Here is a 21,637-nt window from a genome sequence, read left to right on the forward strand (position 1 = left end):
TAAGCCGATGTACTTGAATGAGATAAAGAAGTAGTCATGTATTTTTCTGCAGATGCTCATTTTCAGAAGGATTCTCTGCCTACCTGACAAGCAGTAATAAGCGTAAACAACTAAGCCTAATAATAGGATAATACTGTAGTCTCAGTGATAGTGCCTGCAGGTAACATCCAGACACACCAGCAACAATAGAGCCTCCTCCACAGCCTGTCAAAAGTGACTCTATATCAGTGACCCCCCCGGGCAGCTTACCAACCATGACCTGTTGCCTTCTCAAGAGTTGTAATCCTCATTTGTACATGTTTGCTACCAGGCAAAGAAACTGTGATAATGTAGTTACACTAATATTTAAGTCAGACCCTGGTACATTCAGAAATAACATGGTTTCAAACAACAGCACACAGACACAGACACACACACACCAACTAAAAGGCAATTTAAGCATTTAAATTAAAAATGACCTGCAGTCACAATTACCATTGATGGAAATTGCACTTCATTGGATATTTCACGAAAGTTACCATGGATGGAGACACACTGTATAGGACAGGTTTAGTTTTTCTAAAGACAAATTTAGAACAACATTAAGAGCATTTCACATTCATTTCCAACTGTAACAACAAAAACACGGCCTATTTATGGTGGGCACTGAATTTCAATGATTTCCATGCATATTTAGTGCTTGAATTTCTACCTGTAAGAATCTGGCTAGTCCAGCTGGCATGGGCAGCAAATAATACAAGAAGCTCCCACCATGCTTGCACTTCACACATTGTGGCATGTACCCTTCTCTCTTACGAGGACATTTTTTTCTCCATCTGTCAAAATCCACATTAATTACGCAGAGATATGTGCGAAAGACTCCAGGGAAAAACAGATGCATATTCTGCCATCTGAAATAATTTATCAGGGCTCGAAGAAACTAAATGTATATCAAAACATGTGTTAACAGAGCTAATTCTCATAGCTGTACGCTGGAAGGCACATATTTTTCCAAAATATGTTGGAGCTCCTTGTTAGTCTTTTTTCACTAATGCCAGGAAGAAACATAACATTTGACCCTGTGGACAATTTAAAATTCACTTTTACACTGCAACTAGTCAAATCTATCACTGATGACAGTTAATGTTCTATATTTTGGAGGACACACAAAGCTATTAGTAAAAAATGCAAATACTTAACATGTTTCTATGTTCAATCTCTTTCATATATTTAATTTTGACTATTGTAAAAAGGTAAGAGGTCGGCTACCCACTCTGTTATGCTTTGCAATAACTACTGAACTTTAAAATTGTCATAATAATCTGAGCGCTCAGAGCAGAAGTGAAATCTGGGTAGGTGTCGGCCACAGATCACAGAGCTCCATCGGGCCATTATACAGGAGGGGATGTGAGGGCCCTGGGTGCAGGCTGGAGGCGGGGGAAGATTGAGCCTGCATTCTCTTGGGATTAACCTCCCACTGCCTGCTGTGATCACAGCAAAACGGCCCAGTGAGACCACACCTCAGACGCCAGGCGGCTGGGATAAACCCTGCAGCCGACTGGGCATCTCTGTCATTGCGGCTGGCCAGAGGCAGAAACGAATGGGAAGGTGCAGTCTTCACCTATAGAGCTCAAAGAGGGTGTCTTTTACTGAAGAATACATGAACTACACAGCTCTTTAGGGTTACATATCAGTTATATATTATGGAATTGCAGGTGCATTTTGTAGAAATACATTTTTTTATTGTCATATTTTTAACAGATGACATGAAACTCCCACTCCATGTCAATAGCGTCGAAAGGATACAGTATTTGCAAAACAGAAGACGGCAAAGAACAAAGGCAGAGAAAAAACAGTGTCTCTAAGGATGTAAACTACTGTATTACCTTTGAGTGAACTCTGCTGGGGATGAGAATCAGAGAGATGGCTAATCGCTGCTCTCATAGAGCTGCCTGGGCTATCGAGCACAGCTCTGGTAACTGATGACACCACGAAGGGCGAGAGTGAGTTAGAGGGAGGGAAGGAGGAAGGAGAGGCCCCTCTGTGAGTTTACAAGTTCATGCTTTATCCCTGACCCAATACCAAACTGTGTCATCCGAGCAGCTGCCTATTAATATACCCATTGCTTTATCCTCCCCGTTCTTCATCTTCTTCAGCCTCTGTGCACAGAACCCACAACGTTTCATTAAATGGTCAACTGTGCTCACCGCTCGACCCAGAGCAAAGCAAGCATCGATCCCAAATCCCTGTCTAAGTAGCAAAAACACTTGAACTCGTTTGGTAATTAACAGGTATCTGTGTTGTGATTAAGAGACGGTGATGGCTTAACAACCATCGACTGCAGCTTAGAGCGAGGTTGAAAGATCGATCTGTAAAAACAGGAACTATAAAACACAGCAACAGAAGTAAATTTGTCAGAAGATGGAGAAAATTAGTCTCAGCTATCTCAGCAATTTTGTTTTTTGCAGACAAAAAGTATTTAAAGGGATTTAAAGTGTTTTTAAATAAAAATACTATTTGATATTAAATTCATTCATAGAGCAAAGGTGTGTAGACGTTTCCCCTAAGTGACAGGGTCTCATTTTGCAGTGAGATGGGCTGTGGAGCAAGTGACGGGGAGGCTGAACAGTGGTACCACTGTCAGGGTCAGTAGATGAGGTTCATCCTGGTGAAGAGCAGGTCAGAGGTCAGTCAGGGAGCAGTAATTGAATCCTGACCAGAGTGGGGGACTGTACAGTCAAAGATGAGATGGAGATAGAAGCCGGGCTGTGGCACTCACCTAGAGGTCACTGACCTTACAGGTGGAGAGGTCCTCATTGTCATTAATAACTGTCCATCCCCCACTGCTCATCTGCAGAAGCATGGAAACCTCATTGTTCTTCACTGCAAGCAGCGTTTTTAAACCTCTTTAAGAAGCAGTCATAAAGGGCAGTTTGGTCATCTGCATCACAGCATCAGTGAGGATTAAAGACCAACAAACTAAATGTTATTACTGCATTGATTAAAAGTTCTTGTTGTTAGAGATTGAAAGATGCATTTTACATTTCTTGTAAGAGACAGAAGTTAGCAACTGGCATTATGGGAGGTGTAGTATCTATCATCTTGTGAATGTTCTTCTGAAAGGTACTATACAAATAAAGTTATTATTATTATAGTATGCAGTGTTTATTAATACATTTATATGGGTGTTTCTTAGAACATTTTCTCTTCAAATATAGCACCTGCTTGTTGCAGAGCTGTAGACTTGAGACTCTAACCTCAAATTTGGTTAAAATTGCTAAAAATTAGGACTTGATACTTGCACTTGTCTACTATAAGACTAAACGTACTTGTAACAGGAATGCTTTGTGACTTGACTTGAAGCCAAAAAGCTAAGGAGGCTTGATTAGATCACCCACAAATATTGACAATGTGTTATGAAAGGTATTCCTATCTTTCAGAGAAAAATACAAGTAGGATGCATGCAATGTCTCTATAACCTAGTGCAAACTTTCAGCTCCAGATACTGCCACCACATTAAAACTCAGAAAACTCTTTGTTTAAATGATAGAAATTAGATCTTTAAGTATTTCATCTCTACACATGAATAAGTAGCTCAATACTTTTCCCTGTTATGTCCAGCATGTTGCCTACTTTCATTTTTTTGTACTCTGAGCCTTTGGAACAGTTGGCCCAAGAATCTGACACGAGGTTAGAGTGCTGATATCTTGAAGCGCAAACTTAAGACCTTCCATTTAACCTTGCTTTTGATTAGAACAATTCACATTACTGTACTCATGCTTTAAAATGTTTGATTTCTTCTGATTAATTGTATTTGTCATGGTCTTTTTCTATTTAATCTATCTTAATCTGTTTCCACCATCTGTATTTCTCTTTCTGTGGATTCTTGAAGTGTTTTGTTGTTTACATTTGAACTGTCTTACTATCGGCTTGCCACTCGCCTGTAAAGCACTCTGAATTGCACCACCCTGAAAAGGTGCTATACAAACACAAATTGACTGATTGTAAAACGCTTTCATTTATGTACTAGTTCCTACTTTTAGTTACTAAAATAGCTCTTTCTACTTTGTTAAATAAGGAAGTCTAATATGAAAATTTTGTAATCAAATCTGTTTTAAACAAAGAATTGTAGGAGTGTCTACCTGGAATTTCTGATAAAATAAATACAACATGAATAAAATATCTAACATCTGATAAAATGGTTTTGTATAAATGCTACTACAGCTTATTAAAATAAATAACTTATTTACCTAAAAGGCAGTTTGGAAATACTGAAAGCTACCTGTGTAAACGTGGTTAATAGTGTCTTGTAGAAAGACAGGGCACGGTATTTCACAATTCTCAGTGTGCAACAATTCTTAAAGCAACATTATCATAACCACTATTTTATCTTTTTGAAAAAAGCTTCAGAAGCATTTTGATGGTACACTGACTTGGAATATGCTTGTTCTTGTGCTGTGTAAGTGGGGTTGATCAGGATCGTACCTTCTGTGAGAAGCATAATGCTTCATGGCCCTGTGTCACATAAAACCAGGAGTGGGTTTTCAGCTGCATGAAGTTAGTTCAGTTTTTTCAACATCTCAATGCTGTTGGCTACATGCTAAAAAAGATGAAGAAGAACTCAGAGGGGACATTATGGCAGAGGTGAAGAGACCAGAGAAGACATTGGTGGAGGAAGCTAGGGAGAGAAAAGACTAAGCAAGAGACTATATCTTATATCTCAGACTGGCTTTTATTCATTTATAAAGTAAAGGTTGTACAACAAGGATGCCCCCCGCCTTTGCCCCGAGTCAGCTGGGATAGACTCCAGCCCTCCCGTGACCCTAATGAGGATTAAGCATGTATAGATAATGGATGGATGGTTTGATTTTGGTAATTTTTCTTTTGTAATCTTCACATAAGCATTTATGATTTGAGGACAAACACCTTATTAAGTTCTGGCTTTTATGACCAATGTATGATTAATGTCTTTTTACAGTCTGATGGTAAGAAGTGAATCCAAATATTTAGGTTTAGGTAAACAAAGCACTTTGGTTTAGTTTGGGAAGAGTAAAGGGTCTCGCTTAAATACTTTACTGGCTTACTTTAATGGTAAAAATATTAACACTGACTGAACATAATCCAGGAAACAATTAGATTTTCCTCAAAACATAAAAAATCTCTAAATAAATGGATTTTCCAGGACCACAGAGTTGACTATGGGTTAAAGTCATGATACCTCAGTCACTTCTGCTTTTATTTTGACTGAAAAGCAAAAATAAATAGCTAAGTTACAGTGATGATATAAGATGGTAGATTAGAGATATTATGGACACAGACTGCACATTCACATAAAAACACATGCACATGGGATCAATGTGCTTAGGTAGTGTTTTGTAATTGAAACCACTTACAACCTCTCTTAGATATTATACTCGGCAGTAAAAAGTTGATAATACACAATCTCAGTGCATTGCCACTTTAGTGCAACTTGAGTACTACTGATGCTTCTGACATTAGGCTGTTGTACAACATGAAATGGGTCATTTCACAAAAGCCAATGACAACTGCAGTTATTGGTTTACCATTCACATTATTTACTGCCTCAAATAAATGATATGCAAAGAGAATACCAATAGTTCTCAGTGTGTTTTTAAGTGCTTCACACAGTGCAGGCTGCTCACTACCTCCAAACCTGCCTATTTTTAACTCAGCCTCCTCCCACACAGGAATGGTGTGAAGTGGCTTATAAATCCACACTTCGAGGAGCCACATGGTCAAAGGAAAGTCACGTGTGGATACAAACGCATATTCTAGGCCAAAAGACAACACAGCTACTAGATCCCTGCTAGGTAGCCAAACGGAAAAGTGAGTGAGTGAAGAGGCACCAGTTCAAGGAGAAGCAGAGCAAAACACAAAACTTAAGTTTACATAATTGCATAATCACATTTTCAGTTTGAACATACAAATATGCAATATTTTAATCAAATTAACACAACAGAAGGAAATATGAGACAATGCATTATCACATAGGCGGTAGAGTCTGCACTCTAAATATGACAGCTCTGTGTCCTGAACAGTACATTTTAATGTAGCCTCCAAACCACAAATGAACAGCTCTTTGATAAACTCTGTAAATGTTTAAATGCAGTCTGTCCTGAACTTTGTTTATAAAGCCTTGTACTTTTGGTGTGCACTCTGCAACTGCTATGAAGCCATAGCTAACAGTAAGATGGTTCACAGTCTGATTGAAGCTTGAGGGGGGTGAAGGAATTAGTAGCAGCCTAGGGAACCATTTCTGCATTTCTCTCAACATTGAAGACTTCTTTCACCGCACCATGCTTGCGAACACAGCCGTGCTCATGTTAAGCTTATTAGTCACCCTGGATGCGATCTTGCTAGCTGAGGCTTTCAACACTTTCTAGTGGTGGCTTTACACACATACACCTACTCACTGCCATGAAAGCATTTCTGCAAACGCACATGCTCAGACACAGTAACTACCACTAACAGGTACTCTGAAGTAACATGCGGCCAGGTGCTGGGATACGAGCCGCAGATCCAGCCCGTGCTAAATGAGGGAAGAGGGATATATTTTTGTCGTGTAGTTTGGCTGCTGAGAACACAACGCAGTCAAACAGGGCAAATTACAGCACTGGTCTCACATCCATAATTAATCTGTCAAGCATGCCACACACTGAGAGTCATAGATCTGCTATTTTACCACCACATGCAGCCTGTAAAAGTTAAAGGTGAGCACATTCTAATTCCCTCACCTGGATTTGGGAATTAAAATAAACTATTTTGATTCTAAAAGCACTTAAAGGTATTTGGAGGATGAAAGGTAAAATAATAAAGACTGATTTGGATTAGTGGATGTTTTGGGGAGAGTAAGTGCAACTGAAAACAGTGAGTTTAAGCAGGGCATGATGTGAGATTTCAAAGCTGCAAACACTTAAAGCTCTTATTTAATTTGTGTTCTAAAATTAACCTAATCTGGGCCATTACACTATATTTTGGCAGCTATTTCATTCACACTGAAACCTCTGAAACTTAATTTTTAAAAAAAAATATAGGATGAGAAGAGTGAAAGCCTGAGCAACATTATCATTGTTGTATAGTTTAACAGAAGAATAATTGCTTTGTCTAGCATCTATTTTGACATTTAATGTTCAGGACTGTCTATGATTGCACTTCATGTAGATAAAATATATAAAAATGTTACAACATTGCACTTCATGGAGAACCATCATACAGCAGACACAATTCGGAAGACGATGGGAAACATGCTGCCATGAAGGCAGCTTAGTTGTAAGCACTCTGACACCCATTCCTATTTGGCCATCGGAGCTGTTAAAGGTGTCAGGGCTGTTCACAGGCACTGCGTGTTTTACCAGCCAAGATGGCTTCCACATTTTTTCTATCATGATTAATTATGGTTTCTGATGGTAGTACAGTGAGAAAGTGTAAATTATTCCCACATTTTCTTGTGCCCTCCGTTCAGTCACTGTTGTGTAGGAAGATGCTATTGACGCCATCCATGGATGGCGACCAAAAGGCATCTACATGGGGTGGCAAACTCTAGTGCCTATTAAGGGGTGGAAGTGGTGGTGGGGGGTGCTTGGCGTGTGGGCTGAACCTAGTCCAGACTGCCAGTTGACAGGGCCGGATTTTCCAGTATGGAAGAGTCTTGTTTCAGTGGGCGAAGCTGGGTGTTGGGAGACTGGGAGAGAGGACTGCCCAGGGCTTGGAAGCTTGAAACAGAATATTTCAAACAGACAAGCACCGTCTGTGTTCCAGTGTCACCAGCCCACCCGTCTGACAATCAGGGCCATGTCATCACGGGCTCTGAGTAATTCAGGGAGCACTCTCATCACCTTAGAAGTTGTGGCGATTTCAGACGTCAGAGCAGTCAGAGGTCCCAACAGCAGAAATAGCACAAAACGATACACAGCATAAGGTATGGAGGACACAGAGTACAGTAAATATGTTCCCCTACAGGCAAAACATTAAGAACATGAGCAGCACAGCTTGATGAAATGTAACCACAATACTGCGCTTTGCCTTGAATCCCTAACAAAATCCACAATATGTCTTCAAAAAGACACACTGCGTATGCAGCACAGAAAATCCTTAGTTTTGGAGGACTGGTTGAAGAAAATAATTCGTCTGACAGATCATTTTGTGCATGTTGATATATTTAGTGCTGTCAGAGAGGACATCACAGAGAATGGCACTTACATCACAATGCAAACTGTTATCAGAGGAGGTACAGGTTTATGGTTCAAGGGCTCGTCCATTCATAGAGAACAAGCTCAGCCTCTCTGCCTGACACACTGATAAAGACAGCACAAATAAAACAGCTCCACAGCTCCATCTTTGCCTCTCCCCAAGGGAATAATATATCACCCATCTGAATGTAGCACATATTGAATCATTTCCAGCGCTGATGATTCATTTGAATAAATCAGCCTTTTTTATTTTGCCAACTTGTACTGATACTGAAATAAGGAAAACTGAAGTAACATTGTTAGATATGAGGAAGGACAGGTGTTAGAGTGTTCTATAGGACTGGTAATCCTAATCCCCTTTCAAGCAACAATTAATGACTACAGCAATAATCTTCACATGTTTTTGCTATTCCTTTTTCACTGTCAACCATAACCTGCCTCACTCACAAAGACCAAATCCAGGGGATATGTCGCTGCAGGCAGATAGGATCTTATCCGGGATTTGCATAGATAAATGCAAAGCAATAACTCAAGTAGCGTAAAGGACAGACATAGTTTTGACCTGTGATATATTCTCCACATGACCATGTGCTATTGACAAAACCTGCTCCCAGGAGTTTAATTTTCAAATATGGATGAACCACAAAAAGAGGTCCACATGTTATCTCCAGAAATTCTTGATGAATATCAAATATCTGAAGAAAAAAATAAATAAGGAAGCTTCCAAAAACAAAAACTTTCAATGTTTTCCACAAAAAGCTACGGATGCACAGGATCAGCCTATCGGCAAATATGAGAAATCAGCAGCTTGTGCAATGAAAGGGTTATATCCGTATTCAAGCTAAGAGACATACTCTAACATACACAGACACAAATCCTGTTGAGCTGAGCTGAGCAGAGATACCCTACCAGCCCTCCAAGGCACAATTAGGATTTCACGGGGGGAAGAAATCTACATTCCTGCACACATGAAAAAAAGTCCTTTCTCCCTCCCCACAACAATATCAACTTTTTACTCAAGGAAAAACCTGAAGCACCACTCGATAGGATTTGGACAAAGAAATAAAAAACAAAGCCAGAAAAAATCTAAATTTAAGCTCCAGTTGTTAAAGAAAAAATATTATGGTTGAGGAAAATCCAGTCCTAAGCCTCCCAGTTCCAATCAATTTCTTCTATTCTGTGTGATATGAAAAGAAGCTACCACTCATAGTTTGTTTGAAGTGCTCGTCTGTGCAGAGCTGGGCTACGTTCAACAACATTTTGTATGGACAGCTTCAGAGCATGATTTTAACACCTGTCAGACATTCAGTCCAAGTACACAAGGTCAAGTACCTGCCAGAGTGAAAAAGAGAGGAGATAGAGCAAAATCCTAAATTTGATTTCATGAAGTATCCTTATAAGTGTACAGAGCATAGCGAAATCATTTTGGAAGAACACATAAAGAACAAGGATGTATGTTCCCTCAGAGTCTCACTTATCACTGTGTGCAAACTATATTTGTACGTTACGCAAACCTAGCAATGCAGTCAATGATGTATTTTTCTTCTAAGGAGTCTTCTGTGCATAGAAGGAAAAAATGAAGATAATATTCAGTCATCAGTGTTCTACTCTAATATAGATCAATAGTTCTACTTCAAGTTGCTGCCATTACTTAGCCTGCATGACATTCGTTTAATGTATGTATTATATAGTCTGAGAAGGAACAGAGTAGATAAATCAAACCATAAACATACTTGCAGACTGTGTAAGGAACTAAAGCTTTAATGATCATTTGATCAATTAACAATTTTGAAAACCAAATAGTCATTCCAAGTAATTTTTCAAGTAAAAAAACACTCGTCAAGCTCCAGCTTCTCAATTTTGATGACTTACTGCATTTCTATATATATCAAATATATGTATAGGTAAAATGTCTAGATTTTGTATTCTACAGTTTAAAAAATATATTTCTGTGGCAACTGAACTAAAGGTAGTAAAAAAAGTGTGAATGTTTGCTATAAGCAGCTAGATGGCAAGTGAGCTACTGAACACAAGGCAGCGCCACTGCACATTAAAGGAGAACTTGAAAATTTCCCAAAGACAACCAACATTTTAAAAGTTTTCTCATCAAACCAAAGTATTCATAAAATGCTCACCACAAAAATGGTACACTGTTTTTGGCTTGACTTGTCAGAATGAAAGCTGTTTCAAATAAGCAGCAAATAGCGTAGTTATTGATCAAAAACCTTTCTTCATTTACTACAAAAATACATACAGAAATATATAATTTACTACAAAAATACATAAGCATTAACAAATTAAACAATGGAAGCTTATTAACAATGCTATTTTACGATCACTTCAAGAACAATTTTTATATTCAGGCAACCTCTTCTTAAAATAAAATACGTTATGGCTGCAGCATGGCCGCATTTACTTTGACCCCATCATGTCTGATTTAACTATGGCAGACATTAAGCTAAATACCATGGTGACGATAAATGGTCAAAGACTTCAGCTACAATGAATGTCTCCAAGTGTAAACTTGCAGTTCTACTGATAAGATGTGGCGAAACTAATGCCCTAAAGCACATCCATAGAGCATTATGCCAAATAAAGACATTAGCAGCACTTGAATTTGACCAGGACCTTTTCGCTGCCCGGCCTGTGAAGTGGTGTTTTAAGGAAAAGCACATTGTAACCGTCACAAGAGATTCTCAGATTTGTGTCGCCTCTGAAGAAAAGGTTAAGCACATCATCTATCTGAAAATGCCCAAATCTGCAGTCAGGCATAAACTTGGCAACCAGATAAATCATGCCATCACTGTGCTTCAGTTCTCTCACTACCCATACCTCTCATGACATTCACAGAAAGAAACAAAGCATCCTGCCAACACCTACTCTGTGAGAGAGCTCTTTCAGTTCAGCTCAAAAGCTGAGAGCTCCAAACCTCCACACCACAGTGTGGGCAGTGCTGGCACAGCCATGTGCCTAAGAACACTGACTGAGTGCAACAGTTGGACTAATAAGGGAACAAAAAAAGTAAAATGGACGCACAGCGGGGACAGCCACAGCTCCACAGCTGAGAAGCAGGTTGACTCCTGCCCACCTCTCTCTTATTCAAGAGCGGAAGGTGTCCACAATGCCTCTGAGGTCTTAGTGCCATGAGGGGCGGTGAGCTCGCAGCTTCAGCCACTTCAGGGTAAAGCAAATCACTTTAATATGTTAAGAAGATTAAGCTGGATAAATGTCTAGATACATTTTTTGAAAAGCCACGTAAATCTCTAGTGTTTTTATTTGGGGAGGGGCGGTGTGTGAGTCAGTTGAGACGATCAACACAAACCCACCAAAATGCAACACGATTGGCTGGGAAAAATTGGGCTTATTTGAGATTTTGCATTTTAAGCTTCTTGAATCTAAGACCATCCCACCTCTTTCTTATTATTTTTAACACCAACCTTTGGGACAACAAAACTAGGGAAAAAAAACACTGGTCACAGTTTCATGTGCTCTCGGCTTAGACTCAGCTGTCTTATCCTGCTTATGCTGATTTTATAGCTTTAATTGTGCAGGTCAATGTTTTTCTTGAGAGACTGTTAATCTGCTGGCAAAAGCATGGATGAAAATAAACTGACGAAACAAAGAAAGGTTAAAGTTCAAGGTTATTAAAGTTAAGTGTTTGGAGGGCTTTCCGAATCGAACTGTGCATTTTACAGGTAAATCATTAAAGTCAAATTAATTAATTGAAGCAAGTGTCGTCTAAATGTGGGATGGATGACTGACTTTTATTTGCTATCTTAAGAATTAGCAATCTGAGGGTGTCTGCCTGTCAGCTTGCTGTGCTAGAAACTGAGTGTGAAAATGAAAGGGAGAAATGGAACAAATAATGTAAAGGGATTAACAAATCATTTGCATAACATTTTCTCTGCTTCCAAACTAACGGATCAGGAATATGACAAGGAAGGCAGTTTTATCATTTCCTCAAATCAATCAACACCTCAGTGAACCTGGTCGCCACTACTATTAACAGTCTCTTACGTCAAATGCAAAGTAAATTTCTTTATTTTATCAATACATTTTAGAAGCAGTAAAAACAAACTAAACAAGTTGGGAGAAACAGTAAACACTGGATGGAAAACATTCTCTGAAGAGAACTTGAATAGAATCTGTCTTTGAAAAGATACTTTACTTTCACTGTGCCAATCATGTATTAACCTGTTTTTTCATACACTCTGTCTCTCCATCCAGAGTTAAGACAATAAGACCACTGGGGAGATGAAGGGGATGGCATTATGGAGAGTTAAGCATTATGAGCAGCCCTGAAGCTGTTCTTAAAGAAGGTGAATCAGAGGATTGGGACACAGCTGTAACTAAACCCTATGCCGGACCACAAATGAGAAGCACAAAACATTTTGGGCAAAATGCCACTAAGCCAAGCATCTGGGTCTTAAGTAAACTTCACTTGATCACCTATAACTTTGTGGTTACTTACTTCTAAAAACAAAAGAGGCTGTCAAAGAAAAAAAAAGTAAATTACCTCAGTTTCAAGCATAAGCATCACAGTAATCCTGTCCGTAAAGTCATGCAAAGAGTCTATATTCACAGTTTTTCCTTTTTTCATTCTACAACTAAAAAGCTAAATGAAAGTCTACAGTTCAATTTCGGTTTCTTCAACTTCTGCACTCTCCTTGCTGGACAGATAACGCTAAGGAAATGTACAAGTCTCTTACTGTGCCAAAGTACGACCGAGTCGTCTCCAGATCTTACAATGATTCTCTGGCAAATGTTAGGTTTCTGTGGCTCATATAAATAGAAATTTAATCTTGTATGTTTGTCTAAGTATCCACAGCAGCAGATGCACTTCCCATGCAGATTATGAATCTCTGTTTGAACAGATCTTGCAGTCAATGTATATGAACCGACTGGAGAGAATTTCTGTGTGAATACTGAATAATAATCAGCAGACACAGGTTCAGGTGGTATTTTTATTAAAGACCTGCTGCTACTCTAAGTCTTTGCTATTACCTCTGTGCTGGGGCAAATTTCGATTTAATTACTGCATTTCATAATCGTGATACATTCTCTCATGCTTTTCCAAATATGAACGATCAGTTTGCTATGCAAAAAGTAAAAATTACGTTCAATCAGTATTAAACAAAAGTTCCTGTGTATTAAAGCAAATAACCTCATCTTATACATATCAGGGTTTGTTGAATCGGCTTTAGATTTTGAACCACCTCCTTTTCTCAGAGCTTTTGTCAAACTGTGAAAATCTGTCATTTTCTCCAATACTGCTGCTTGCATAGAAACCGGACCATTGTCATTTGTAAGAGCATCGCAGAGCTTCCTTAATCTTTTCTTATCCTCCCATTGATAATACAATACATTTTCATGGTAATTGAAATCATATTTTACTCACGGCCAAAGAGTAAAAGTACTCCTGCCTACGCTCCTAGACCAAATGTCAGGTGAAAGAATGCCATGCTACTGCATCAACAGGGTACAAAAGGGTAGCTCAAAAAAATAAAATATACTGTCATTAAACAAGTGAAAGCAGGGGTATGCGGAGGAAGGAAGAAAACAGGAAAAGGAGGTGAAAGCAATAAAATATAAAAATACTGGTTATAAGATTTAAATGTGCCAGGAACAATCTCACTTAGGCAAGACGTTTGCACATATAAATCTGCCAGATGAGGGCAAAACTTCAACCTTGTGATGCAGCAGTCAGTATGACTGCCTCTGTTTGCACCTGCAGTGGTCCACATGCCACACATAAGGTTCGCAAGGTTCACATTATTCTTCTTTTGTGTGAAAAGATGGCAGAGGTTTATTGCTTCTGTTCATTGCAATGAATATGCATAATCAATCCAGCGCTCCGAGTAGCAGAAGGTTGTAATTCTTTCCTCTTCGGAAGCTTGCATGAATCATATATGTTGTGTAGTAATGGGCAATGACTGAATGAAGCGGGATACGGGTCAGCTTAACAGGGTGTTATAATGACAAAGAGGAACATTAGCTAAGGAAATAAACTCTCTGAATCCCAGCCAAACACGCTGATTTAATCCAGCAGAGCCAAAAACACCCACCTGATGACACTGAATATGCAATTAGATGGATATTATGGTACATGTTTCACTTTTTGACCCTCGCTGTCATATAAAGGTTCAAATAAACACCTTGTCCATTCCTCTAAACATACATGCGTGACTCTTTGCTGAATGAAGACCATCACCTACTGAAAATAAAATACTTATCTCTGTGCTCTTACATCCCCAACATGAAGACCTATCAGGAATCCTGCATGGGTGGACATGTAGGCTTTCCTAGGAATGACAGGGTCTGTTAGAGAGGAACCCCACCCTCGCTTTCTCCAGCATGCCAACACAGAGGAGAGTGGGCAGCGCTGAGACGGCAGCCTGCCGTGGGCACTGCCAGGCTTAAAGCTGCCCTGTCGTCATCAGAGGCTTGCAGAAAAGAACACTGAGATTCACCAAAAAAAGAGGAGGGGGATCGTTGCATTTAAATCCTCTCTCAACGCCCCCACATGTTTTAGCAAAGCATAAAAATCATTCACGGAGAGAGAGAAAGCGAAAAAGAAAAAGATAGAGAGAAATAGAGAGGAAACAGCTATTAGCAGCAGTAAGCAAGCTCAAGAGATCATAGTGAGGCAGCTCTAATCGCAGTAATGGTTTAAACCCTCATTCCATCCACCAGATGCAAGAAATGTCTACCCAAAAACAAGGCTTTGAAATCCCCCATGTCTAAGAATGTGCCCTGTGGCTATGGTCCTTGCTAAAAAAAAAAAAGAAAGAAAACAACAACTCCAAAACTGTCTCCAATTTCGGAGTAACTACGTGGTAAAGATAGCAATGCTGTGGTCTGTGTTGTTTACACCAACTACATCAATGAAAGATGGCCATCAAAATAAAGACTAAAATAAGTCTTTTAAATAATGTGCAGCCTACATTAATGTCAGTGATCTCAGGTGAGAAATCAAACATAACTATGCTTATATGGATGTGCATGAGACCCTTTAAAGTACATAACTTAATTAGATAATTTTAAAAACAGTTGAGAATATGCATTGTTGGTATGGTAAGCAAATAAAAAATATTCAAACTAAAACCAATGCAATCAGGCTTTTAAAAATGTGCATGAAAGACTCAACTAAACACAAAGTTTGTGAAGGTTTAAGATGGAATTTGTTTCAATGTTCTTCGGCTGTGACAAATGCACACTTGGATGACCTACCAAATATATACAGGGTTTTGAATCCTTTACATTTGGGAAATAATTTTTCTTTTCCTTTTATTCTTTTATGCAGGCACAACTTTATTTCAAAAGTTTCTAGTCCTTCAGTCAAGTGTACTGGTTCTCCAAAGAGAACACAAGGAGCTTACTTTCTGTGAAACAAAAGTCTTTCAAAATATTTCGGCTTTTGCAGCAAATATAAAAGCTGGAGGCCTACCAGGACAAGGGGTTGATTCTTTCTTTTGACACTGCATAACTGTATGCAGAAAGACATAAAGTTACTTAAAACAAGTAGCAGAATGTTATCATAAAGTGAATTTTACAATGCACCATGCTGGAAAAATTACCATTCACTACTAAGCTGACCGCCAGACCTCCGCAGCACAAAAATGAAATTCACATATTTCAATGCAACATATTTATCTTGTGTGACCAAAAGAAGTTGGTTCCTGTTACATTTTTGGTTACTTGCTTCTGATCATACTTTAAAAACACCTTATGCTGCCAGGTGTCAATGGAGCTCAAAAATAAGCATTGGTTAAAAACCCAGGAAAGCTGCTGTGAGAGCGCCGTACTGGCTCTCATGCTAAACCTGCCCAGCATGTAATTTACGAGGGCAAAACCTGCTCCTAATGTCTCTCTTTCCCAGAGGTCAACAAATAATTAAGAAAGCTTATTGTCATTCCTACACTGTATATGGCAAATATCTTTGCCTTTTGCCTGTCATTTGATTGTTACCTTTCACACACAGATGTTTCTGTTGAGACTGGGGCAAGAAGCAAGGTTTTTCGACTGAAGTAATGTCCCTAATTTCCACAAAGACCCTAATTATAAGGTCTTTATACTATGTAATTTTGTATATTACAACTAGGATTACAGTCAAGAAAAGTTACATGTCTCATTTTAAGCCAAGATAGTGATCATTTGTGCTCTGCCTGGGTATAAACCATTTAAATGGTGTTTCAAAGAATGTCATTTAGTGTAACGGAAATCTAAACATAGCTATACTGTGCATTGTCCTCAAAACACAAACACTATCCTTAAATGCTTCTTGGTCTGTATTGTCTCCTTTGGTCCAGTGGTAATTAACACTTCGCGCTACCTTCACTTATTAGATTGTAATTGTAATCAAGCCATGTTGTTATACTTTAGTCTCACATGCCAATACATATCCCACTCACATCAAATTGTAGATGCTTTTGAGGCTTCTGAGTGTAATTTGGATTTCTAAAAATGCTTCATTAACACACATGCCAGGTTTTTATAACACATAAGTTCATGTGGTGAGTTGTAGCTCTGAAGTTTGGACACAGTAGTCTGCAGTTTCTGTGGGCCTTTGCTTTTGTTTTTGGTCATGAGCACGTATTTAGAGGCAGGTTTATGGGACTACTGCCCATTGTGTTCCATTACAATTACTCAGCAGGCATGCATCCCGTCCCAGTAATGAAGTGGGTGTTGCAGTGGGTGGATTTGAGCGGCCACTATTCTGTATTCCTGCTATTGGGTACAAGGGCTGAGTGGCAGAGAATAGCAGCAGCGCTGGAAGAATGGCACGGTGACAGAAAGCGTGGTGGACCAGCAGACCAACCACAGAACCACGGGCAACGATTTGAGCCTTCAATAGTGTGTGTTTACATAAGTGTCAGGAGAAATGGAGAATTACATTTCAAAGCCCAGTAAACAAAGTTTGTATTGATTTAATCTAACATGTAATCTGTTTTGCTGTCTGACACTGATTCTGGCAATAAAAGAGAATCATGTAAGACAGCATTATAGATAATACGACCATAGATCAAATGGAGTTTGGGCAAGAGAAGGGCAATAGATCATGTTCAAGCTAGACTGCTTAGCTCTGGAATTCATAAACTAGCTCCTAAATCGAGGTGGCTTTCAATTTAAGTTTTCAATTTACAGATGGAGGATTTTCAACAGGGTCTCTGTGGATGGGGACGTGTATCTCTTTCAATCTGCCGCTCAACAATAAACCTACACAGACGATGGCCCAATGATATAAAACTAAATATACTAAACAGATCCTCTGAAGGAATTTCTGAAATTACGTATTTCAGGAGAATAGTACAACATGACATTCAAGACTGATTATATGTACTGTCAATGCATTTTCAAGTTTTTTTTCAGTTTATGTGGCACAAAAAGGTATTTAAAGGGCTTTACTGTTAATGTTCTGTTCTTCTTACAAGCATTTCCAACATTCCTATTATCATTATTATTATCCATAAACAACATTCTTACTGTTTTTATCGTCTATATCAGAATTATCTAAAATTTTAACACTACACTGAAATTTTAAACAATAGTTTTAATTTAAAAAGCTTGGCATTATAATGGATCCAACATAATCATTTAAATAAAATAATTATAATCAATAAACAATTTGTGTCGTTCTGTTTTGTCTAAGGATTGCTATTATTTTAAAGTTGAGTGAAAGTTCTTAAACTTTATTGACACGGATATTGGTTCTTACACAGATTTTCTGAAGCTTTGTTTGTTGTCTGCTGCACTTTAATAACTGCAACTGACAAGGATGGAGATTTATTGTCTGTAGCTTCATTTTGTGATTTTTTTAAACTTTTTAAAAAAAAAAAAAAAAAGAATTAATACTCACCTGTTATTGAATTAAGGACACCAAGCCGTGTTACCAGCTTAGCAATTTATGTTATCTGACATTCTGTTTAGTATAAACTATAAGTGTAGATACAACATAACCTTTGTTTAATACAACCGCCAAGTATGAGGTGCTAGCACCACCCTTTGGTGACAGAGAACACTACAGTGAATCAAAAAGTAGTGCAGGTAATGCACCTAATAGCTGTTAACATACTCAAAACTGGATAGTTGGCTGACATCTGAAATATCGATACATGCTTATCATTTAGCAGTTTTGTCAGTATTTTGTTTCTTGTGATACTAACCCAAGGTCTGCAATACTGAGGTTTACGTGCAACTTAATTTATCCATTACTGCACTCTAGTGTTAAAAGTAAGTATGTGCACATTAGCAAATAAACAGTGTACACAAAGACATTTCATAGACAGCGTAATGTTAAAATATCCCCATAAACCATAATCCACACCTCCTTCTCTGAGGTACAATAAATATTCATTTGTTAAATAAATGTTAATTATGACCTCACCTGTACCTGTCGGATGAGATGACTGTCAGTTAGCAGTAGTAGTTGGACTACTTCTTTATTCTGACACCCCACACACACTGTCAACACACTGACAGACACACATACATTTACATACATGCGCATCTCTTACCTGCTGTGCTCTGGTGAAGTAAATCTGTGGAGCTTTCCAAACTGTACTGACTTTCTCTCTGAGTTTCTTTGGAATCATGAGACATTTGTCGATGTCCAGTTCTGGATAGATTACTTCCAGTCCACCACTTCATTGAAGAGATAAAAGATGAAACTCATTCCATGCGGTTTTGTATTACTTTCTGTACTACAAAGTGAACAGATCCTGAGATAAATGCAGCCAGCTTGTTAAAAAAGGCTGCGATGCGGTCACGAGCAAAATATGCGTAGTACAACATTTTGTGAGAAAAGGAACCTCTGCTTCTTATTGTTCTCTTTTTGTCATATTACTGGCATGTTTAATGTATCATTGCATTTATTAATGAAACATTATGTGCTACTTACTGACAGAAAGAAGCATCCAGAGTGTTCAGGTTCTGTTGTGTTGCACCCAAAATGAAGGCAGACAAGACCAAAAAAGGTGCCAGTCCAGCCTGCAGAATAACATCATTCAGTTAGAGAAGAATGTGTCATTTATAACAAGTAACTGTCTTGAAGAAATGCTCAAAGTTCAGCATTGCACCTGCAGACTCAAACAGTATTGTTCTACACTGGAGTCTAACTGAAAGCAGTCAATTACACTGTGACAGTCGAGATCAAACGAGGCCTGTCTTTACTGACAGGTTTACAAGAGTGTCATAATATTTGACGTTGCATTTCACTTGTAATTGATGACAGTTCAGTGGCAGTTACATGTCCTTCATCTGTCAAGCAGTATAGCTCTTGAGCAGCAAATAAACAAAAACACAAACAAAAAACGTTTGCCAGCTAATAATGGAACGTACTGTCACTGAGGTGCTTTTAAAGCTGTAAAATGCTGCTGAACTGTAACCAACAATTATTTGTATTGTCTGAAATCTGTCGAATACTTTGTCATATCTCGATGTTTGTTTGTAATTAAAATCAGAGTGATGCTGAGTGTTCATAAAAGACTGAGAAAACAGTGCCCTACTGATATATCAGTCAGCTGATTTTATCAACTGCTATTGACTTATCACAGGTACAAAAACGTTTTATTCCAGAACATAATGCAGAAAAAGAGGATTGGAGTAATTTTAGAAGACCACTAGGCTTTGTCTTAACAGTCCCTGGCTTTGTGAGACACACTGATGGAAAGTAACAGTAATAAACAATGACTTCAGCATTTTCTGCTTTCACTATAACTCTAACATGTACATAAACAATATCAGCCAAAATACTGATTTTAGATTTTTATACTCTGTATTATTATTATCTGTATCAGCCTCAAAAATCCAGTTTTGTTGGACTTAATAGGAATAGCAAGTAAATTCATACTGTCAGAAGCTACAGCAGGGGACATCACTTTGCATTTTTGATTTATTAAAATAAGTAAGTGATTGTTACGGCCTTAGTGGCCTTGCACCTTCCTTGCTTTGAACAATCCTTCCTGACACTGCTTCGTATATGTAAATTGATTACATGGGCATTCTCCACATCCTACCTGTCATCCTGGCTGACTGGTCTGGAGATCCCGCCCTTGTTCCTCTCCTTCCTACCCTTGTGACTGATTTCTCTGCTGCCTAGTCCTGTGCTCCAGTCGAGCTGCAGCAATCTCTACACCTGGGTTTGAAAGTGCACCAACCTGTCGTTCTTGGTAGCTGTGTTTTAAAGTGAGCAGCTCATCCCTGTACCTCTTGTCGTCAGAACCCTGTGATTTGTGTAACAAGGAACTCGTTTGACTGGACTCACTTTTCTAAGTACATTAAGAGAGGGGGACTGCCACCTTTGGTTCTTAGTTTGGTTGGGAAATGTTATTGTTTTATTTTGTAGTTTACCAAGCAATTTAGAGTACTCTTAGCCTTCTTTGGATTTTATTTCTTTCTCTTAATAAACAACACCGACATGCCCATTTTTACTAACTAACCCTTTGTTTGTTAATTATCTAAGTAAAAATAAACGTAACTAAACCAAAAACCATTGGTTTTCTGTTGCTTCCCTTTACCTGAGAAGAGCTGGAATGTAACAGTGATTGTAGATATGACTGCTGGATATTCATATCTATTGAATAATCAATAGTTTGACAGATAGTTTCAGCTTCACTTGAACTAGATTTGTTTTTATCAGGCTTTTCACAATTCTGTGCCACTTCAAGGTCTGATTACATTTTGGTCCTTGTCATGCTACTCCAAATTATTACATTTCATCTGCTGTGCAATCTCAGCCAATCAGAGTTCATTTACACACCTGACCTCACCTGTACCTGTTGGATGAGATGCCACATAAGCAGCACTAGCCTGCACATCCTGGTTTTTTAAGGTACATTAGTGTCACTAGCAGATTACAAACTGTAATCTCGCGTTAATTTGCATTTCAACCGGGCAGGTCACGCGCTACTCTGGAAGAAAAAATGCTAATATGTTTCTATACTTACATTTTAAGTATGTTTCTGTGGCACAAACACACCTTTCATGTTTTTACTTTGTGTTATTTCTTCCCTGAAAACAAATAGAAAGCTACTTAAACGTAACTCTAACTTGAATCGCGACGGAAATGTAATTTAAACTGTTGTGAAGCACTAACATTAGCATAAATTTAGCCTTCAGTTGCTTTAGCTTGTTTATATTTATAGTGTATCACGTTTTAGACGCCACCACAGTATAACTTATCACGTGTCCGCGCAGATAGACGGCAGACTAACACTACATGCAGGCTGCAGTTATGGTACGTAGCATTACAGTAGCAACGTTTATTTATCATTAACTTTACCATGTTTCAAATGTTGTCCACTTGTGTTCACTGCAGGTTTCTTCTTCTACTTCTTCAGGGCTGTTGCTGCTGCCGCACCTGCGCAGTACAGAATGCCACTGACGTACGAGACTGCACGAGTTTCCTATGACAAACTACTTCTGAAAAAAGGAGACAGTCGCGGTACCCA

The 21,637-nt window shown here is 38.6% G+C and overlaps 1 protein-coding gene across 2 annotated transcripts in view; it reads right to left on the reverse strand.

Annotated features, from left to right (window-relative positions):
• The window catches only part of LOC111578650 (phosphatidylethanolamine-binding protein 4), a 54,505-nt gene extending 32,922 nt beyond the window's left edge, over positions 1–21,583 (reverse strand). For both annotated transcript variants that reach the window (XM_023285559.3, XM_055011247.1), the window contains exons 1-3: positions 21,469–21,583; positions 19,087–19,175; positions 18,704–18,830 (exon numbers count right to left, since the gene is read on the reverse strand). In XM_023285559.3, the coding sequence (XP_023141327.2) occupies positions 18,704–18,830; positions 19,087–19,175; positions 21,469–21,471 (219 nt within the window). In that variant the 5' untranslated portion in view covers positions 21,472–21,583. The remainder of the gene's footprint in view (positions 1–18,703; positions 18,831–19,086; positions 19,176–21,468) is intronic.
• Positions 21,584–21,637: the final 54 nt, after the last annotated feature.

This window comes from Amphiprion ocellaris, chromosome 6, assembly GCF_022539595.1.
Source record: "Amphiprion ocellaris isolate individual 3 ecotype Okinawa chromosome 6, ASM2253959v1, whole genome shotgun sequence".
NCBI classification, from domain to species: domain Eukaryota; kingdom Metazoa; phylum Chordata; class Actinopteri; family Pomacentridae; genus Amphiprion; species Amphiprion ocellaris.